This window comes from Amphiura filiformis, chromosome 2, assembly GCF_039555335.1.
Source record: "Amphiura filiformis chromosome 2, Afil_fr2py, whole genome shotgun sequence".
Classification (NCBI taxonomy): domain Eukaryota; kingdom Metazoa; phylum Echinodermata; class Ophiuroidea; order Amphilepidida; family Amphiuridae; genus Amphiura; species Amphiura filiformis.
The window spans coordinates 69,079,623-69,098,775 of record NC_092629.1 but is presented as its reverse complement, the minus strand read 5'-3'; the positions used below and the strand labels follow the sequence as shown (position 1 = coordinate 69,098,775).

Sequence of the window (19,153 nt, the reverse complement as noted above, 5' to 3'; positions counted from 1 at the left end):
TGCCGATGGGGATTTCAACTGGTTCTCTTTCGTAGCTACAATAGTGGAATCCATTTGTTCAATGTGTGGTTGCTTTTCTGCTGTAGATTTTGGCAAACGTTTCTCTGTAGCTGGAGGGGATTTCTGCTGATTCTCATTCTTGTCTAGACTGGTGGAATTTTCTTGGTCATTTGATTTGCTTTTCCATGATGTAGATTTTGAAGGGACATCTCTTGCTGGTGAGGATGTCCACTGATTCTCATTCTTGGTTAGAATAGTGGAATTTGCTTGGTCAACATGCAGTTTGTTTAGTTTTGATGTAGATTTGTCGTCGGTTGCAGTTGAACTTGATCGATTGCTTCCCTTTTGCTTACTCTTTTCTTTATTAATAGGACGCTGTATCCGTCTGATATCACCAAAAGCCTGCAGTGATTCTTGAATCTGTGACAGGGCTGCACTATGCTTCTCTGTGAAATCAAAGTCACTCTCTTCTGGTGCAGTCGCAGGTAGCTGTGCAATTTCTAGTTCATTCAGTCTTTCCATGATTTGGTTATGTGAGGTTAGAAGCTGCCCCTGATGGCGCATGTCACATGATTGATTAGCAAACTCACAGACACTGGTCATTTGGGCAGTGAGTAAGTCTATGGATTCAATGCTTGCAGTCAAATTGTCCAAATCCGTTTCATACAAGTTTTTCAAGTGTGTTTGAGCATTTTTGTAGTTAGCATCAATCTGGGCATGTAATTTTTTAGTTGACTCTTGCATTTCATCGTCTTTCTTTTGGAAGTTTTTGGTCAAAGTTTGCTTCAATTCTTCAACTGCCAGTCGTTTGTGAGATAATTCCTGGTTTCTCTTGGTTATCCTCTTTGAGGAGTGCTGCATATTGGCTACTATCTCCCTAATGGCTACTGGTAGGTCAGTAAGCCCATGGCCCCGATGGTCAAGATGACCGCATGTTGCGCAAACAGGAACTTTGCAGTTCACTTCTTGACAGTACATGTTAACATAATGCTTTGGATGTTTTGTACAATGCTCCTGCTGTTGCATCATGGGATTGCCTTTCATTGCTTGTAGCTCTTCAAGCCGATGATGTCGCATGGAGCGCATTTTCTGATGACTATCAATACAGCCCTGGCATTGGAAAGAATCGCAATCATGGCAAAAACTCACAGCTGGATTACCATCATCACAATTTCCACAAACATGTTGTATCTCTGCTGGATTAATGATATTTTCATACGGTTTTAAGCTTTCCACCATTCGGTTATTCGGCAGGTTGTCCACAGTTCCTCCTGGTAAGGTGATCAGATCGCGACAATTTGGACAGTTAAGCTGTGACCTCTTACCAGCAATGCGTTGTAAACAATATTTGCAGTAGGTATGTTGACAGGGCAAGCATTTGGCTTTATGTTCATCATTGTCATACGGCTCAGCACAAATTGAGCAAGTTAAAAACTCTTCTTTGAATTCTTCCTTCATATTACGTGGGAGCAAAGAAGCAGCCATATTGATATATTAACACAGAAACAGAAGTGATCATGTATGCAGTGAGAACATAATATGTGGTGAGAACTTGTTGATGCATAAATTGACTGTGAGGTTGACAACTAAATCTGTGTGTGAATAGTTCATTCAGTGACCTCTGTGTGAATAGTTCACTATTGCATGAGGCCGGGGATTGAGATACTCACTGCACTGTATGGTACAACCGCCGATATCCGATAAGAATTGTAACACTTTGGACTTTGTGACTGTGACTGTAGCTGTAGTCCTACCTGGATTGTACACACCTTGTACCAGGATATGGCAGATATGCCAAAGGGATAGGAGAGTACAGTTCTTGAACCCATACATGTATGTGATGTGATCAAACAAAATCAGTCAGATGTCGGAAATATTAATCTTGAGATATAGCCAAACCTTGAGCCAAACAAAGGAAATGTTTCCATTTGTTTCCTATTGTTTTGGAAACTCTTTTAATTGCTCATATATTTCAAACCAGTTGTTCAATATCAATCAATGGGATATTTTCTGCAAAATATAACTTTGCAAATGCTTTCTACAAAAAGAAACTGAAAATTGAATATGACCAACTTCAGACTGATTTTGCGTGATCACACCAAATATTAACTCGTATATTGATGGAATGACCTTTAATGTAATTAGGCACAAAAACTCATCCTCAACCAAATAAGGTCCAGTTTTATGCTATCACTATTAAATGGAGGTCACTGAAACAATGATATGTCAACAAGACCATTTTCAATCATAATAGCCTAATCATTAGTTTCAGTATAGCATTCCTCTTGTGATATGAATATGGGCGTGTGCTGAAATATTAATCAAATGAAATTATTATCAATTAAATTGGCTTTGAAAATAAGGTACAATTATTAGGTAGCCCAATTTGGTCGTAATATGTATCAAGTATCATAGCAGCATTATTTAAAGTAGAATGGACCCAAGTTGTTCTGATGCCATAAATGATTGTATAATGTGTTAAACACTCAAATAGTAGAGTAACATGCATGTAGGATTGCAACTTTCAATGTGGGCTCCCATGGGCAAAATTGTGTAAAAATCCAGACTTTCAGAGCATTAGAAAAAAGTGATCTAATGCTGGCTGGTTGTGCTAGTATAGACTACTATTAACCCTAACACCCGTAAGTACCACAGAATACCACGATGAAAAATTGTGCGCATGCATGCATCCCAGGGTCTGCGATGACGCAATCACTCTAAGTGTTATATGCGCACGGAATTGCTGGCCGGGCAGCAATAACCCGTGTAGCTACCCGTGTAGCTACCGTGATCGTGTGGTTGGGATGCGGGGGGGTCAAAGGTTCAAATCCCGGGGGTGCCAAGTCAAAAATTCTTCTTCTTCCTGACTTTTTCGGATCTCTTTGACTTCCGATATCAAAAAGCAGGGTTCAGTGTTAGGGTTAAAAAACTAAAGTCATGCAACATTTTATCAAGCTAGAAGTTATACATTGTTGCCTGCTGGGGTTATAACAATGCACATGTCATGCTGAACTGGTTTATTACCAGTCACGAGATGCAGACTGAAGATTGTTGATATTTGATGCAATATTTATATAATTTCAAGTGTTTATACAGATATCTTACCTAATTGCTCTATCAGGTTGTTCCTCTTTGGGTATAGAAACCTGTACAATGGTCGAGCACAACTATTGGAGCACATCAATATCTGTGGCCATTTTGTCAGCACCTAGCAAGAATAGGCAAAACTTAGAACTAGCCCTGTTCACAGAATGGTGGATTTCGCAGTAAATTTCATGGCTTGACGCCATAATGAAAATGCACAAAAAAAGATTAATAATATTGCCTGATATTTTGGAATTTCCCACCACAAAGTTGTTTTGTCCCTGCCCATATATATTATATATTTTGTTGCAGTACTGGGCCAATACTGGGCCAATAAAGGCCCATACTGGGTACTGGTGCCCGGGTACTGGTGCCTGGTATTAGGCCAATAAATGTTTGCACACTGGCATTGAACTGAGTCAGTACTGGTGCTATTAGCTGGACAAGTATATATTTTCTGGCTGAACTTGCCAGTATGTGGGTAAGAGAGCGAGAGTCATGATAGAGTAAGAGAGAAAGGGGGCAAAGAGAGTGCAAGCTTGAAACAGTAATTTTTACTTGTCCGGGATACCACTGGCCCAGTTCTACGCCAGTGTGCAGGCATTTATTGGCCCAATCATGGGGCCAACATTGGCCCAGTTAAGCAATGTGTTTTTTTTTTTCAGGGGAACCGACGCCCCTCGAATAGCAAGTGAAGCAAGCGTTTGTTGGAATATCTGCTTTAATCATCAGAGTATTAGCATAGAGCCTGTGTTTGGCATGATAGTACAGCTGCTAACCTGAAGCATTGTGCACTTTTTAATAGAAGCATGAGAAAGTATCAGTTTATGAATAGCTTGTTGGTAAATCAATTTGATATGAAAGGAACAATGTATTACGTAATGTATTTCTTCTCCGTGTTATTATAACCTCCTTGTTATTAGCTGTTGTGAAGTTGTAGAAAGCGTCACCAAATGCGGACCAGTTTAACATAAAAATCCTCAAATTTGAGAGAAATGGGCCAAAACCATGCAATTTTTTATGTTAATTCTGATAATTGATAATAAAAGAGACTAGAAATTAGAAAACTAGAGACAAGACAACTCGCTTCAATCTCAACTTTTGCAGTGTCAACGAAGATGTAATTAGAAGTCAAGTTCATGTGGTTATTTGAAGCACGAGCAGTGATGACATAAAAGTCAAAGTCACAATTTGTGTAAGTTCAGCTGTAAACACCCAGTCAACAAGTAATTTATGCTAATCCTTAGTCATCAACTTCTCTGTGTGTAAACGGGGTCTATGTTTTATTTTAGTAAAACAGGATATTATTTTTTTTTAATCCAAAAAAGTAGTGCTGTATTTTTCTGGAATCTGGAGTAGGTTCTTGTTGATAATGTGAGCAGTGTTCGAAATATGCCTCAAAAAGTTACAGACCAGCCAGGCTTGACCTTAAAAAGTTACCGGCGGCCGGCTGACCGGCCCTATTTCGAACGCTGAATGTGAGTCTGAAGTCTTTGAAAATGTCACAAATGTGAACCAGTTTATCATAAAATCTTCAAATGTTAACCTTAACATGGTTAGAAACCACACAACACCACAGTGATAACCATGGCGCATGCATCAATCCCACAGGATGTGATGACGCAATCACCCCAAATGCTTTATGCTCAGGGAATCGCTGGTACTTGGCATGCGAGGTGTCTAGGTTCAAATTCCGGGGGTGTCAAGTGACTTCTTGACTTTATTCATCTTCTCTCCGTTTTTGTTTCTTTTTCCGATAGTAAAAAGCAGTGTCCGGTGTTAGGGTTAGACATGTTATGTACAAAAATTGAGCTTGAGCCTGTAAAAATGCATGGGGCCCATATATTTTTGAGGCCCTTCTCAGCTATGACCATTGGCAGCTGTTGCGGTTATGCGAATCTGAAGTCTAAACATGTTTACAATAATTGACTTTGGGCCTGTTAAGGGATCTGAAATTTTGACCTTTCATATTGAAGATATGGATTTTTTTCCCCAAAAAAACTAATTTTTTTGGTGTTTTGGGAAAAAAATCCATATCTTCAATCTGAAAGGTCAAAATTTTCAATTGATCGTCGGCTTTTCATCCCACCTACATACACTTTAAGTATAAATCATCAGATTTATAAAGTTTACTTTGAGTACTGTTAAATATCAAAAATATCAATTTTTAATCATTTGCCATAAAATGTGTATTACATTGCAAATTTCAAAAAATCAAAATTATTTGATATCAGAAGGACATTCTTCGTATTCAGAATGCAATTCGATATGTCTGATGTGCTCTAATGTCCCACAATAAATAATGTCCAAACGTTCATACCCCATCCCTTAACATTGACCATAGTCTGTAAATTTTCAAACCTAAGGACCTGAAAATGCTGTTTTATTTCTAACACTGAATTATTATCATTTAGTAGCAATATAGAATTGTCTATTTTTACATTCATACAAAATTATTGTATTCAATGTCAAGGTTGTTCCATTTCATGCAGGATTGCCAGCTATCAGCCCAAATGGCGGGACAAATCAGCAAAAAGTCACCCAATTTTTCTCTAACCATTGGTTTCTATGGAACAGGAAGCTACCAAAAGGTGCAAAATCAATCCCTCATTTCAAATATATAGTTTTGGTTTCTCTTTTGTTCAAAAACCAAAAATCAAGGGATTAAAAAGTAGAGCTGATCTGATCTGCAATCATAACACTATTATGCTGGGAGGACACAGTATAGGGTATATAACCAGAAGTATACAATAGCCTATTGTGCTAACATAATTATTATCATGATTGATATCGGAAATCTATCCCATGGACGACAGTTGATGCTCTCTGTCGAAGGTAGGTGGCATATTACACTCACGAAGTTCTAGGCCTAGAAATCATATACATGCTTGCGTATACTGAAGGATGGGGTGGGGTGGGGAATTTGTTTGTTTGTATGAAACATAAACGATGCATGGAGATGATTTGATTATGAATTAGTTTATTATCCCGGGAAGCAAAACCCGTACCTCTTTAAGAGGGGCTCCCCTCCCTTTCCTAAATTACCCCTTTCCCCCTCCTCCTCCCCTACATTCGATATCTTCATCTCGAGCTCTCCTCCCTCTTCTCTTTCACTTCCAATGCTCTCTCTCATATGTTTCTCTCTCTCCCGGCCCATATCCCCCTTGCCCTCCAACCCCCCACACACACACACACCCCAATCTTCTCCCTCTATCTTGTACTTTTTGCAGTAAAAATTGCTTCAGTAAAAGTCATTAGGTTATTAGAGGTCATATAATGGCCTTCCATCGATTCTGGTACATGGGATTAAGGACATGAATCGATTTTGTTTATATTACAGTAGTGGTCCCTTTTGTAATGTCGAATGCAAATATTTCGATGGTCTATATATTTTCACAGTGAAATCAGCTTAGGCTATTTCGTAGTCTCAAGCCAATGCTTTCAAACTAAATCAATGCTTTCAAATGTAGACTGTTTTGTTCGACTTCTCTGCTCGTGAATATTGCACTGCGAAATTTAAACATTTCTTTTGTATACTTAGATCAGGTAACTCGAAAATCCTGTAATTTTATTCGTCACACCACTTATAAGAAACTGAAACCAAAACCGAAACTACCTGTCACAAATGTTTAGTTTTAAACAAAAGGTAGAAACAAAGAGTTCGATATCTTGTGATTCAAGTGGTTAGGCAGGACAATAGGAAACCACGTGACCAAAACCAAAACCAAAACTAAAACTATATATTTGAAATGAGGCAATGTCAATTTATCTTAACCATTGTTTTCCATGGGACAAGAAACAGTTCAAATTTGTGAGGAAAATGTTCAAAAGTCACCCAATTGGGCTACCAAATAGTGGGTGTGGCAACTCTGATCTCATTATGCTTAGAGTTTATTGTAAATTATACAAATAATGTGATCATAATTTTCACATCTGTGAGAAATTTAACAATTCTTCATTTTATATTACAATCACAGATTTACATTGACATATGATAAAGAATAACTTTTTTTTTTTCATCAAATTTGTATAAGGAAAATTATAATGAGCAAATATTTAATCAAAAATAATTAAACATATTTTTATCAATTCTTAGTTTGGTATGTCAATAATAGATGGCAACACTTAACCTGTTGCTATAGTATGTTTAATGAACCATGGTTAGGATATTAATATAATAGTCTACAACTCTAATAATGGCACATTGCACTTGATACTATAACAAGGAACCGTTACTGTTATTAAAGGGAAGATATGGGCTATTCCTGTTGAAATCCATACACCCCCATGGAAGAGTATTGTTTTTAGCCGCTGTCGTGCATCTATCGTCTCATATAACACGGGCGACATCATTATTTTGGGTGTAAAACAACTCGTCGTCGCCTTGTTGTTTTATTTAAAATACCACAATACATTTATTCCCTAAGTCTTGTTGCAGACTTTTAAAATGAGAATGCTGTTAGGAAGATCTGCAAAATAACACACACACAAATAATGATTTAAAAAATGTACAAATTTATTTGCTTTATTAAATTGCATATTACTGTTTTACAGAATATAACATAACATAATATAACATAACAAGCAGGCAGCATTTTTGCATCTGCCCTTTTTGTTGGCTTGGCAAGCAATAAACAAAGCCCTTTGCTTTTATTTAAAAGGGCATTTTGTGATCCACAGACTGACATTCCCCTCAAAAAAATATTATTTTGAGCTCAACATGTAAAATAATTGGATGAAAATTTTGTGCTTCACAAAAATGAAGAAGAAAAAAGTTTTGCATGAATATTAGCTATGTGTGGTGTCCACTACCCACATCTATACAGACAACCTATCTGGGATCACGTACCGTCCCTATTTTAATCTTTTAATAACCCAGCATATGACGATTTTGCAAATGTTTTTATGCTGTATTTGTTGGGATATGTCTCTGTGTATAAACTATTATGCTTTTCATATAAATTTACAACAAAAATTCTAATAATAAGAATATAAAAATATTTCTTTCATTTTATTACAATATAATTCAGTCAAGTTTTAATTGTAATCCAGCGACCGGGGTTCAATCCCCACTGAGTCCTGATTTTTTTCTCTCTCAATATTTTCATATGCCAGTTTGCTCGAGCCCCAATCACGCCATTTAAATTATAATTTCTCGAGCTTGCATCGTTTATTTCCGATCCTCGCATATATTAATTTGTGTTTCGCATTGTCTTACGCCCTGCTAGGGTGAAGCATATAGGCCGCCTCCTTCTTCATTATTTAAGTTTTAATTGTGTTAGGGACTGTGCAATAATTATGAGCCCTGGTGGGAGGGTAAAATTGGAGGGGCAAGAAATGTTTGGCAAGCCAAAAAGGGGGGAGGGTGATTTTTGGCATGCCGAGAGGGGGGAAGGGGCAAGCAATATTTGGCACACATTCATGGGGGTGCCTTTTAAATGAAATGCTCTAAAAGTCTTAGGAAAACAGCATGTGCAAAGGGGGGAAAGATTTTTTGGTAAGCCTGGAGGAGGGCAAGCAATTTTTGGCTGGCCTGAGAAGGGAGCAAGCAATTTTTGGCGGGCTGTTCAGAAATTTTACCCCCACCCCCACCCACCACCCCAGGGGCTCATAATTATTGCACAGCCCTTTATTCTTCACCAAAATTTATTAAATAATATTAACAACGGTCAAGAAGGTTTTCTGGCCAAATAAGATAAAATGAAAGAAACACCACTTGCTGCTTTAAAAATGTTCAGAATAACAAGCCTGTTAAACAGGAATCAACCAGTTCTTAATAAGTAACCATGGTAACATTATAATGCGGTTTCAATGTTACACACAAATAACTACAAACAATGAATGTTACAATGGTTTTGATCATATGTTGAACCATAAAATATTTAGTTTAGAAAGAACACTTCATATCAAGTCAACTAGACCCTCATTAAAAGTTAAGTTACACATAAAAAGTAAAAAAGAAAAGTTTTGAAAAGACTAATTCCTGGCAGGAGACCACAAACCAACCAAGCAGAACTCTTGTGTTTATACTCAAATATTGAGTGGTAGTGCAAGAAGGTTCTATCTGCAATAGCTGCCAGCAGCTAGTGGTGGTGACACCAGGGGGTGGGCATGGGGCGTATTCAGAACTCTTGTTAATTATATGAAAATTCACATTTTTGCTGCAATTTTGCGCAAAATTTGTTGATTCCCCCCCCCTAAAATTGGCTTTTTCCTCATGCTCCAGAATTTTATTCTGGTGCCGCCACTAGCTGTCAGACAGTATTTTAGTGTGAGGGAGCAAAGTCAAGTTTTCTTCCCCCATTTGTCAATTTTTTGTCCCATGTTTAGTCATTTGAAGGACACTTTACTCTCTATCATCCCCATTTTATCCATAAATATTTTCTGTGCAGTTTTCTGTCCCCCGGCTACCCCTGGTCAGATGTGTACAGTGCAAAATGCAGAAATTGTCTAATGTCTGTGGGGCAGCCATTTCAGATAGGGCCCCCTTGCACTACTGTAAAAATGGAAATTTTTGTACGTCATTTATTTTTGCGCTTTTCACATTCTAAGCTGCTACCGTGAAAATAACATCGCATGAATATATTCCTTTTGTGTATCGGACATTGTAAAGAAACTTAGAATTGCAAATTTAAAAACAAGGGAAACGGTTCAAAATTGGCAAAGCGCAAAAAATTAATAACACAAAAATATCCACTTTTGCACTAAACCCTGGATAGGTTTAACAACTGTTTCCTTGTACGAATTGGTATTTATACATAATGGTAGACAATTGAATACCTGAGTGGAAGAAGGGCCCAACTCCAATTTTTTACAAAAATTAGTTAGACCCAGCATTTTATTGCTAGCAGACTGTTCTTCCTTGTGTGTGAAAGATGAGCCAATCTTCCACGTACACTTAATCATGGTTTTCATGGAAGAAAGGCCCAACTCCATGGAGTTGGGCCTTCCTTCCACAAATATAGGGTTAAAGGGGAGTTTTGTTCATCCATGAAATCTGCTTTTCACTACAATAAACGTTCTTGCTAACATATTACATGAGTTCTACTTGTGCATAATGGTAATTACCTAATTTCTGTAGATATTTATAACACAGAACTGGCACTTGCAGTATATTAGTGGAAGAAGGGCCCAACTCCAGCTCAGTATTAAGACCTGTACGTTGCCATGGAAACATCATATATAATTTGAATGTATGTAATATTGTATGTTCATGTATTAAAGGTCCCTTGAAGACGAAAACATTCTGTCTATAAAACTTTTCCATATATTAAGTTTTTTCTTAATATCTCAAAAACAGTTACGATGGAGTTGGGCCCTTCTTCCACTCAGGTATTCAATTACAGAAATTCAGTCTTTAGACTTCAACTACGTGCAATTAAAATGCAATTATAGTTCTCTTGAAATGAATGGCTATAAACAATGATAAACCATACACCTATTTGTCCCTACTTTGCCCCTAAAAAGGTTAGGGACAGTCCCAGTATCTGAAAACTATAATATTAATGTTGAATATGAAAAACAAACATGATTCCAACTTCCTTTTAGCCTGTTTAGTATACTAGACTCACAAAATATTCCTTTAAAATGAAATTTGCAAAGTAACAGGGCACAGTATGATTAAAATCCCCATAAAAACGAAACAAAGTTAAGCAACTATTTTAAAGGTGTACAATTACTGATGCTGAATATGCTAACATACCGAAAAAGACATTCTTTGGCCCCATAAATTTACTGCATGACAAAATGGTTTATTTACTCTGTGGCATCAAACATTTGTTCTTATGTGGCATGAGGTTTTTCATAGCTGCATTTTCTATGCATCGCTAGTAGAGCGAGAACATTCTTCCTGCACATTGGGCTGTTCTATTTGAAATCGGCTATCACTCTGTGGAAGATATAAGAAAAGTCTTCCACAGAGGGAGTATGCTTTTCAAATGCAGTTTTTTTGAAACCCATACTGAGTACTTCAAATGTAAGTTACCCAATTGTCTATTATACTTGAAACTCATATACATTTGTATACTCCCTCTGTGCAGTGGCAGTGCCAGAAAAAAATGTTGGGGGGGGCAAAATTAGAAAAATTTCCTACAATTGCATGATTTTTGCCAAAAATAGTAGATTTCGTGTGAATTTCTGTCCTAACTGGGAGACCCTTGCCTTTCTCCCCCTTGTCATCGCTACTGTCTATGTGGAAGACTTTCGCTAAATATTGCACAGGAGTGTGTATTTTGAATAGAATAGCCCATGCATTTCTCTAGACCTATTTATAACTTTCAATGTAAAGCAATGGAGTTGACTTGACATTTTTAATGACAATGGCTTTTTGCCAAAACCCAATGAACCTACCAGACATTGGTTTTCCAAGCTGTCTGAATAGGGCTATTCCAGTTGAAATCCATACACCCAGGCCCGTACGCAGGATTTCATTTGGGGGGGTGCTGGTTTTGAAAAAGTGGACTTTTTTTCCAAGGGGAGGCGACTTTGTGAAAAGTGGACAAAATTTTGTCCTTTTTGTCCAAAAAGCGTTAAAAACCTGTATACTTTTGTATACTTTTCCAAATTTTTTTTTTACTTTTCCAAATTTGGGGGGGGGCAGTGCATCGCACCCCGCACGTACGGGCCTGCATACAGGCCTGCATAACACCCCCTGTGGAAGACATGACCTTAGCCTTCCAGACAGGGAGTGCAAATTTCAAATAGGGTTCACACTTTTTGCTTTGCATACTACACCCATAGAAGTAAAGCCTTCAATTCTCCAATATGTAAGCCTTGTGTCTTCAGATTGCATTTAATTTCTGCATTTTGATTGATATTATTTTGAAATGTTATATAATTATGTTGTAGTTGCACAGTAAAACCCGCATATATAATTATACAGCGCTCAGCTTAAATTAAAACTGCCGGTTGAAAGTGCTCGATTTAATTGAAGAGCGGTAATATAGTTATACAAAAAACAGTTCAAATGTTACATGTTTTTTGCCAGTTTCTTGCTACACATCCGTATAGGATGGCAACAAACAAACAAGTTCATTTTACAACAACAATCATTATTGATCAAGACAATACATATGTATTGTCTTGATCAATAATGTTTTTACAATGTTTTATACCCATACAGGTGCTCTTTTTTTTGTCTAAGGCATAAAAGGCATAAAAGAACCTTTTATGCCTTTGAAAAAGAACAGCATATGTTCAAAAGCTTATGCGTGGTGTTGGTGCTCCTTTCAGTTCCCCATATAAAATGATACAAATAATTATACAAAAGTTATTATGTGACAAGATCTGATTTTGTGATGTAGCCAATCAGGCCAATTAAATGTAGCCCTACTATAGCATGCTATACCCCGAGAACCGCAAAAACCCAGTTACCACTATACCTGCAAAACTTTTCCTGGGGGAGCGCTCACTGGGTTTCACAGTTCTTTGGATATAGCCAAGAAGGCCCTATAGTAGAGCTAATTAAAGGAGGCAAGCAATGGCCTATTCCAATTCATACACCCTATGTGGAAGATGTGACCTTAATCTCCCACACAGGGGGTATAGATTTCAAACACATGCTTTAATTATGGAAGTTACCCAATTGTTTATTCTATTTGAAACCCATACTCCCTCTGGAAGACTTTAGCTATTTTTTTACATGGGCAGTGTAGATTTTAAATTGAATAGCCCATTGTTTACAAAGGGGAACTTATTTATTTCGAATTCAAAATCTTACACACCTTACCAGTTTTTGCGCATGAAAATGGCTGGATATGGAATTATTCAAATTGTTAAATTTTGTTGAAATTCCAAAAATCATCTTCCATGGGGGTGTGGATTTTAAATGGATTAGCACATCCCATCTATTTCATAGAAACCAGTAAAGGAATGAACTTAATTTGTAACTATAAAAAAAGTAAAAATGTTACTATGGAAAAATGGAAAATATATACGAGTATTACATATCATAATTATCTACTTACAAATTTTTGAATTAAAATAGCTATATAATCTGCATACAAAACATCTCATGTTAAGATATGCTTATTTCAGGTACAAATATATAGGCCCTTAATATCGATCAAGCAAAATGAAGGCAATATTTGGAAATTCTGATATGAAAAGGAGAATTTCTGAATGTTTTATTTGTCCCGGCTGACCCAGATTTTGAATTTTGGATGGTTTTTTTTAAAGCTGTATACAATTATACAGCTGGTTTCTTGGCTGAAATGGATTGATTTTGATTGAAATTGTTTGATATTCAGAAAATTTTCAAAATATGTTTGCAAAAGATTTTCAGATTTGTTCAAGATTTTTCAAATTTTTAGTGATTTTATAAAAATCATTATAAAGCCTCTTCCAAAAAAAATAATCCAAACCGACAAGCCCTGCTTTGCAAGTCCGCCCACACATAGAACAGGATTTTTTTGTCACCTTTTATGCCTTTTTGTTTATAGCTGAGTTAATTTACTGTTTGATAGTCATCTACATCTATCTTATACTCAAAAATGTTGCAGAATTAATATCTAATTGAGAAAAATATTGAAAGACATATTTATAGGCCTACATAGATTCCGTCTATTACCATTATTATGTTTTGATGGATCCAAGTTGTGATAATATTGGATCCAAAACATAATAATGATAAAATTGGATGCTTTACGCCCAATATTTATTGGTTTCGCTATGAGTTGTAAAATATTGGACTTGATTACGTCTCGTCCAATATCTTAAAACTTATAGCTCGATCAATAAATATGGGCTCAACCGATCCAATTTTATATCAAAGATTAATCTTCATGCTGCTGTTCTCATTTTGCTTGATATTAAAGGTGTGTGATGAGATCAAAAAAAGAAGATAAAAAAGCACAGTGATTTATAGTGCGCTACAGACAGGCACAATGCGTAGACGTTGGCACACTTAACAGCCTAATGCTACATTTTTTCTTATAAAAACTCATCCCACATTTCAGAATAAGCTCATACTTTTCTTATTAGGCGACGAAAAAAGAAACCCTGTTCTACGAGCGGACGAACCTTTCATGTAGGGTCGGTCGGTCGGCCTTTGAGAAAATACAAACAAAAAATTTGTTCCTGAAATTTCCAAAATTTGGGTCGGCATTCATTTGTACAGGAAAACTTCTTTTCCCAATTTGTTCAAAACCTGGGTCGGGCCTGTAGAACAGGGTTTTCTTTTTTCGTTGCTTTACCCCAGTAAACTTTAATGCCCAAGATAGGTTTAGTTTAAATGATGTGAACAAATAGGTGGTAAAGTGGTAACTGCCACCAAATGTATATACTATCCTATGGGCATTGTTTAATATACTGCGCCAATAAAATATCCTTACACTTGGAAAAATAATCACAATTTCAAAACTGAACAATATTGGGGTAAATTCAAAACTCTACAGACTAGACATCTGGTTTGAGAGTGGTGAATGGGTACTTTATGCGTTTGGCTTTAATTTAAAACAAAAAGAACAAAAGAAAACGGAAACAAAAGAACTGACAAATAAAATGAAAGTTATGAAAAGTACAGAGAAGTAAAAACTGAAATAAAAACTGCTTTAAATAACACTTCATTGAAGAAACTGTGTTGTCTCTTTGTTTCGCTTGTTGGAATCTTTTTGCGCCTTGTATAGACCAGTTTGTCACTTTTAAAACTGGACCTTCGTCTATTCAATTGCTTGTAACTTTACTTCTTGAGGTCACATTGGATTCAATGTGGTGTCATAATGTGCATAATTAAATAGTGCATCTATTAAAAAACAAATTTACCCCAATATTGTTCAGTTTTGAAATTGTGATTATTTTTCCAAGTGTAAGGATACTTTATTGGCGCAGTATACACGTTTTTGCTTCTATCGTCAAACCGCTGGAGCAATACAACTCAAATTTTGTAAAAGATTACTTTTCACCAGCGAATTGGTTACATAACTCCTTGGTAACTGGATCAGGCACCTTTTGGTATTGGTAGTACATGCCATAAACTTTGTGTTGCGACCATTCCGATCGTGGTGCAGAACTCAAAAGCGTGATCCAGTTGACATAGTGATAATCGGATTACATGTAACACTTCGCTGGTGAATAATGGCTATCCTTCAAGTACAATAAAAAACAACTTATGGGAAAATCTGACCTTACACCTTTAAGTCTGGCTTTTGCAGTTGCAATCCATACATCCTCTATGGAAGACATGACCTTAATATCCCACACAGGGGGTGAAGATTTCAAATGGAATCACCTTTAGGTGACTCAGTTTGAAATTTACATTCCATGTGTGGGAGATTGAAGTAATGTCTTCCATAGGGGGTGTATGGATTTCAACAGGAATAGCTCATTTTGGTTTACATTTCTAACACCTCACTTTCCTTGTTATCTTCTTGTGTTGCTGGAGTTTGATCAGCATCATTGTCGGAGTCTAGCATCCCATCAATATCTTCCATGACTTGCTTAAACATCGCACTTGTGCCGGAGCTTAATCGGGGGTCATTATCAGTGTCCGTTGTATCTGTGTTAGTCTCAGGTACAGTCTCCGGTTCTTTAGCAGAATCAGCTTCTGGTGTGTTAATCTCTGGCACAGTCTCGGCTTCTTTAACAGAATCAGCTTCTGGTGTGTTAGGCTCTTGAGCAGTCTCAGGTTCTTGAACTGAATCTGCTTCTGGTGCGTTAGTCTGTGGTGGAGTCTCAGGTTCTCTAGCAGAATCATCTTGTAGTATGTTTAAGTCTGGTGCAGTCTCATGTGATATTGTATCATCAGTCATGTTAGACTCACCCACAGGCTCATTGCCCAAGGTGACATCCACATCCATACTGTCTGGCCGAGTCATGTAGTTCAACAAATCCGGCTTTTTCTTTGGACGTGGACTCGGATTGTTTATACCAAAAGTTGAGTAACTTGGATTATCAGCACCGATCAAGCTTGGATTATCGTTACCAACCAAACGAGCATCTTTAGGCTCCTCCCCTTCCTTGATTTCCTCCAATGCAATACCAGCCATGTGATTGGAAGTTACGCTAGACGCTATGCTAGAGGTCGTAGATATCCTGTTGTTTGCACCTTTCTCTTTGGAATCTTCGTCTTCGGTCATTTCCAGATCGTAAGCCATTGATAGTCTTGTTGGCTGTACTGGTTGCTCTATATCTTGCGCGGATCTTTTCCTCACGTCCACGCTAATAAGCGGGCTTTGCTGGACGGCGCAAATTATCAATGCGATAATGATTACAAGTACCATAAAACTGCCTATAGCAATAATAGCGATCCAAGCCGGAGTAAAGATAAAATCTTTTTCACCGGGTTCAGGTGCGATATATCCACATTCAATCTTAACATCCTGTTGTATAGAGCCCAAATCATTTGATGCCATACAAACTGCAGTGACATCTGTTTCGCATCCACTTACATCAAGGATCTCCAACAAGCGACCGTTATCTTTTATGACATAATGTTCATCTTGTTTAAGATCCGGAATAAGCCAAACATATTGAAATGCTGGTTCTCCGATCGCTGAACATTCATAGAGAGCTGGATTGTCTGGTCTTGGCTGAATTGAGATTTGCTCCGGTGGAAATTGGACATATAGCGGTCCAAGCTTACAGATTCCGTCATATGATGGCTGGGAAGTGCTTGATGCGGTGCATGTGAAGAAAGCATCAGAGTCATTTCTGTCTGCAGTGTATGTATAGGTGAGCTCAGTTACCCCTTGTCCTGTTGCTATGGTATCACCTTTATCCCAATTAATATCTACAGGGCTGACATTGTGTTGACAAGTGAATGTTTGGTTGTCACCTTCTATTAAGGTAAATTCAGGTGGTGAGCTGCTGCATGTTGGGACTTGACAAAGAGTGGCAGTAGCCTCATCACTAGATCCAATACCATTCATTGCCGTACATGTGGCCTGAATGTCATTTGTTTCACATGATATGTTACCCATTATGATCAAATTTTGATTCAAATCTGTCACTTCGTACAAAGACAAATCAAGAGCTGGTTCTATAGTCCAGTCGTAGGTTATGACATCTGGATGTCCATCAGCCATGCACCAGTATGCCTCATATGCAGCACCATCTATAGTTTTCGTTGCTGGTACAATTGTTACATTTTCCGCAGGGAAGAAGACCTCATTAAGTGGACCGGATTGACAAGTTCCTTCATAGGGAGGTGCTGTGTTGCTTGCTACGCATTCGTACAGCGTATTAATGTGTTCTCTGTTGACAGTCCATTGGTATTCCAGGGTGTCTGTATTTGGCAACAAATTGAGATTATCATTTGTGTTGGTTAAGAGGTTTTGACGTTGCCATTGCAGGCTATCCACGCTTTGATCTATGGTACACAAAATGGTCAAACTTTGATCCTCAGTTGTTTCTAATGCCGTATTATTCGGAGTACAAGTTGGGACTCGGCATAACGTTGCATCATATGTGAAGCTGTCCACAGAGTTAGATGCTTCACAAGTTGCAACAATATTTGAAGTGTCACATGCGAGAGGCTCAAGAATGACCAGTAGCTGGCCGTTATCAGTGATGTTGTAGGATGAATTACTGACCGCTGTGTTGAATGACCAGGAGTAGGTTGGTGGAGGGTTACTGGACGCTTCACATTGGAAGGCAGAATAACCCTCATGGGTGGTTAGGGAGACTCTGACATCATCAGGTGGATACTGGACATTGATTGGTCCAGAGATACATGTTGCCAGAAAGAAGGGGAAATTCACAGGACTTCGAATTTTGCATGTGTATTCATATCCATTATGTGTCCTGCTTAGGCTAAACGTGTAGGTCAATGTGATCCGGTCCCCTACTATGTTAGGAGCATTACCGACATCGATAGCTTGTCCATTAATGTCTAACCACGTAATTGATACTGTTGGTATAGCTTTTTCACTCTCACAAACAAGATCTATTAGTTCACCTTCTGTAGCTGTGAAGTTGCCATCTGGATTACAAGTAGGGTATTGATCTGAAGGCACATATACAACACTAACACCTACAAATGCACGTTCAATTATTGCATTAGAAGGATTAGTGATCCTGCATTCAAACACATTGTCAGTTTGTTGGATATTTGTAACTTTCAACTCAAAGATTATCTCACCATTGTTACCAGGAATGACATCAACTTCATATAAACGTCCTGATGTCAGTACAACAGTGCCATTTTCAGATATCTTAACCAGTGCACCTGTGTACCACGATACAAATTGTCCATCAGCGAGGTCTGTTACTCCACAAGCTACGGTGACATTATTTCCCAGCTTGGCTGTAGGCGTTGCTGGATTAATTCCAGTTATTTGTGGTTGTCCTGCAGACAAACCAGTCATGGCTAGCAGAAGACAAACTGCAACAGTTACTACATTTAATGATGCCATCTTTTTTGATGAGTAGTCAAATGGTTCACATTAAATCACAGCTTTTGGTGCACAAGTTTAATCTCAGGTAAAAATCACTCTTTAGTAAGGATCAAAGGTAAAATAAAATTGTAGACACTTACTAATGTCTTTGTTGGTTCTCCAGTCAAAAGACTCAATTGTGACAAAGTTTGAATTATTATCCTCTAGCAATGATATCCTCACAACAAGCTATACGTTTAATCTTGGCTTTGGGCTAGGACGGTTAAATCCAAAATTACCATAGCTGCATAAAACAATAATATGATTGCAGGACTGGCCTTCCTTCTTGATAGCAAGCAAATGATGTTAATCTTGAAGACTTAAATTCCTTTGGCATGAATATCGTTGACACACTGAGTTGAAAGAATACAGCAACTGCAAGTTTATTCCACTATGTCTGTTACAACTAGCAATAAATCAGGAAGTAAAAACCACAATAGTATTGTCACAATCAACTTGTCGATACAAATTCACCAAATTCATAACAATAGGTACTAGGTGCACATTGGTTGAAAATAACGTAGCACATATTGGTGTAACAATTACATCAATGTTAAAATCTATGACTCCAAATGTCTACATCTCAGCCAAGCTAAATGCATTAGTGTAGATACAAAGTTAGACATATAATCCTCAAGTATATCCATTCGTTGGCAATGTTGCAAAAAAGTGTAAAATTTATCAAATGGCTAAACAGA

At 37.5% G+C, this 19,153-nt stretch overlaps 2 protein-coding genes across 2 annotated transcripts in view; one reads left to right on the top strand and one right to left on the bottom strand.

Moving 5' to 3' along the window:
- The window catches only part of LOC140146557 (uncharacterized), a 418,513-nt gene that overhangs the window by 322,093 nt on the left and 77,267 nt on the right, over window positions 1-19,153 (top strand). The window lies entirely within an intron of this gene.
- LOC140146552 (cell adhesion molecule CEACAM5-like) lies at window positions 13,988-18,854 on the bottom strand. The gene has a single exon (XM_072168426.1). The coding sequence runs from the start codon at window positions 18,432-18,434 to the stop codon at window positions 15,414-15,416; it is 3,021 nt and encodes a 1,006-aa protein (XP_072024527.1). The 5' UTR covers window positions 18,435-18,854; the 3' UTR covers window positions 13,988-15,413.

Bases quoted from the DNA above. Each gene is read 5' to 3' on its own strand.
- LOC140146552 (XM_072168426.1), bottom strand. From the start codon at position 18,434: ATGGCATCATTAAATGTAGTAACTGTTGCAGTTTGTCTTCTGCTAGCC.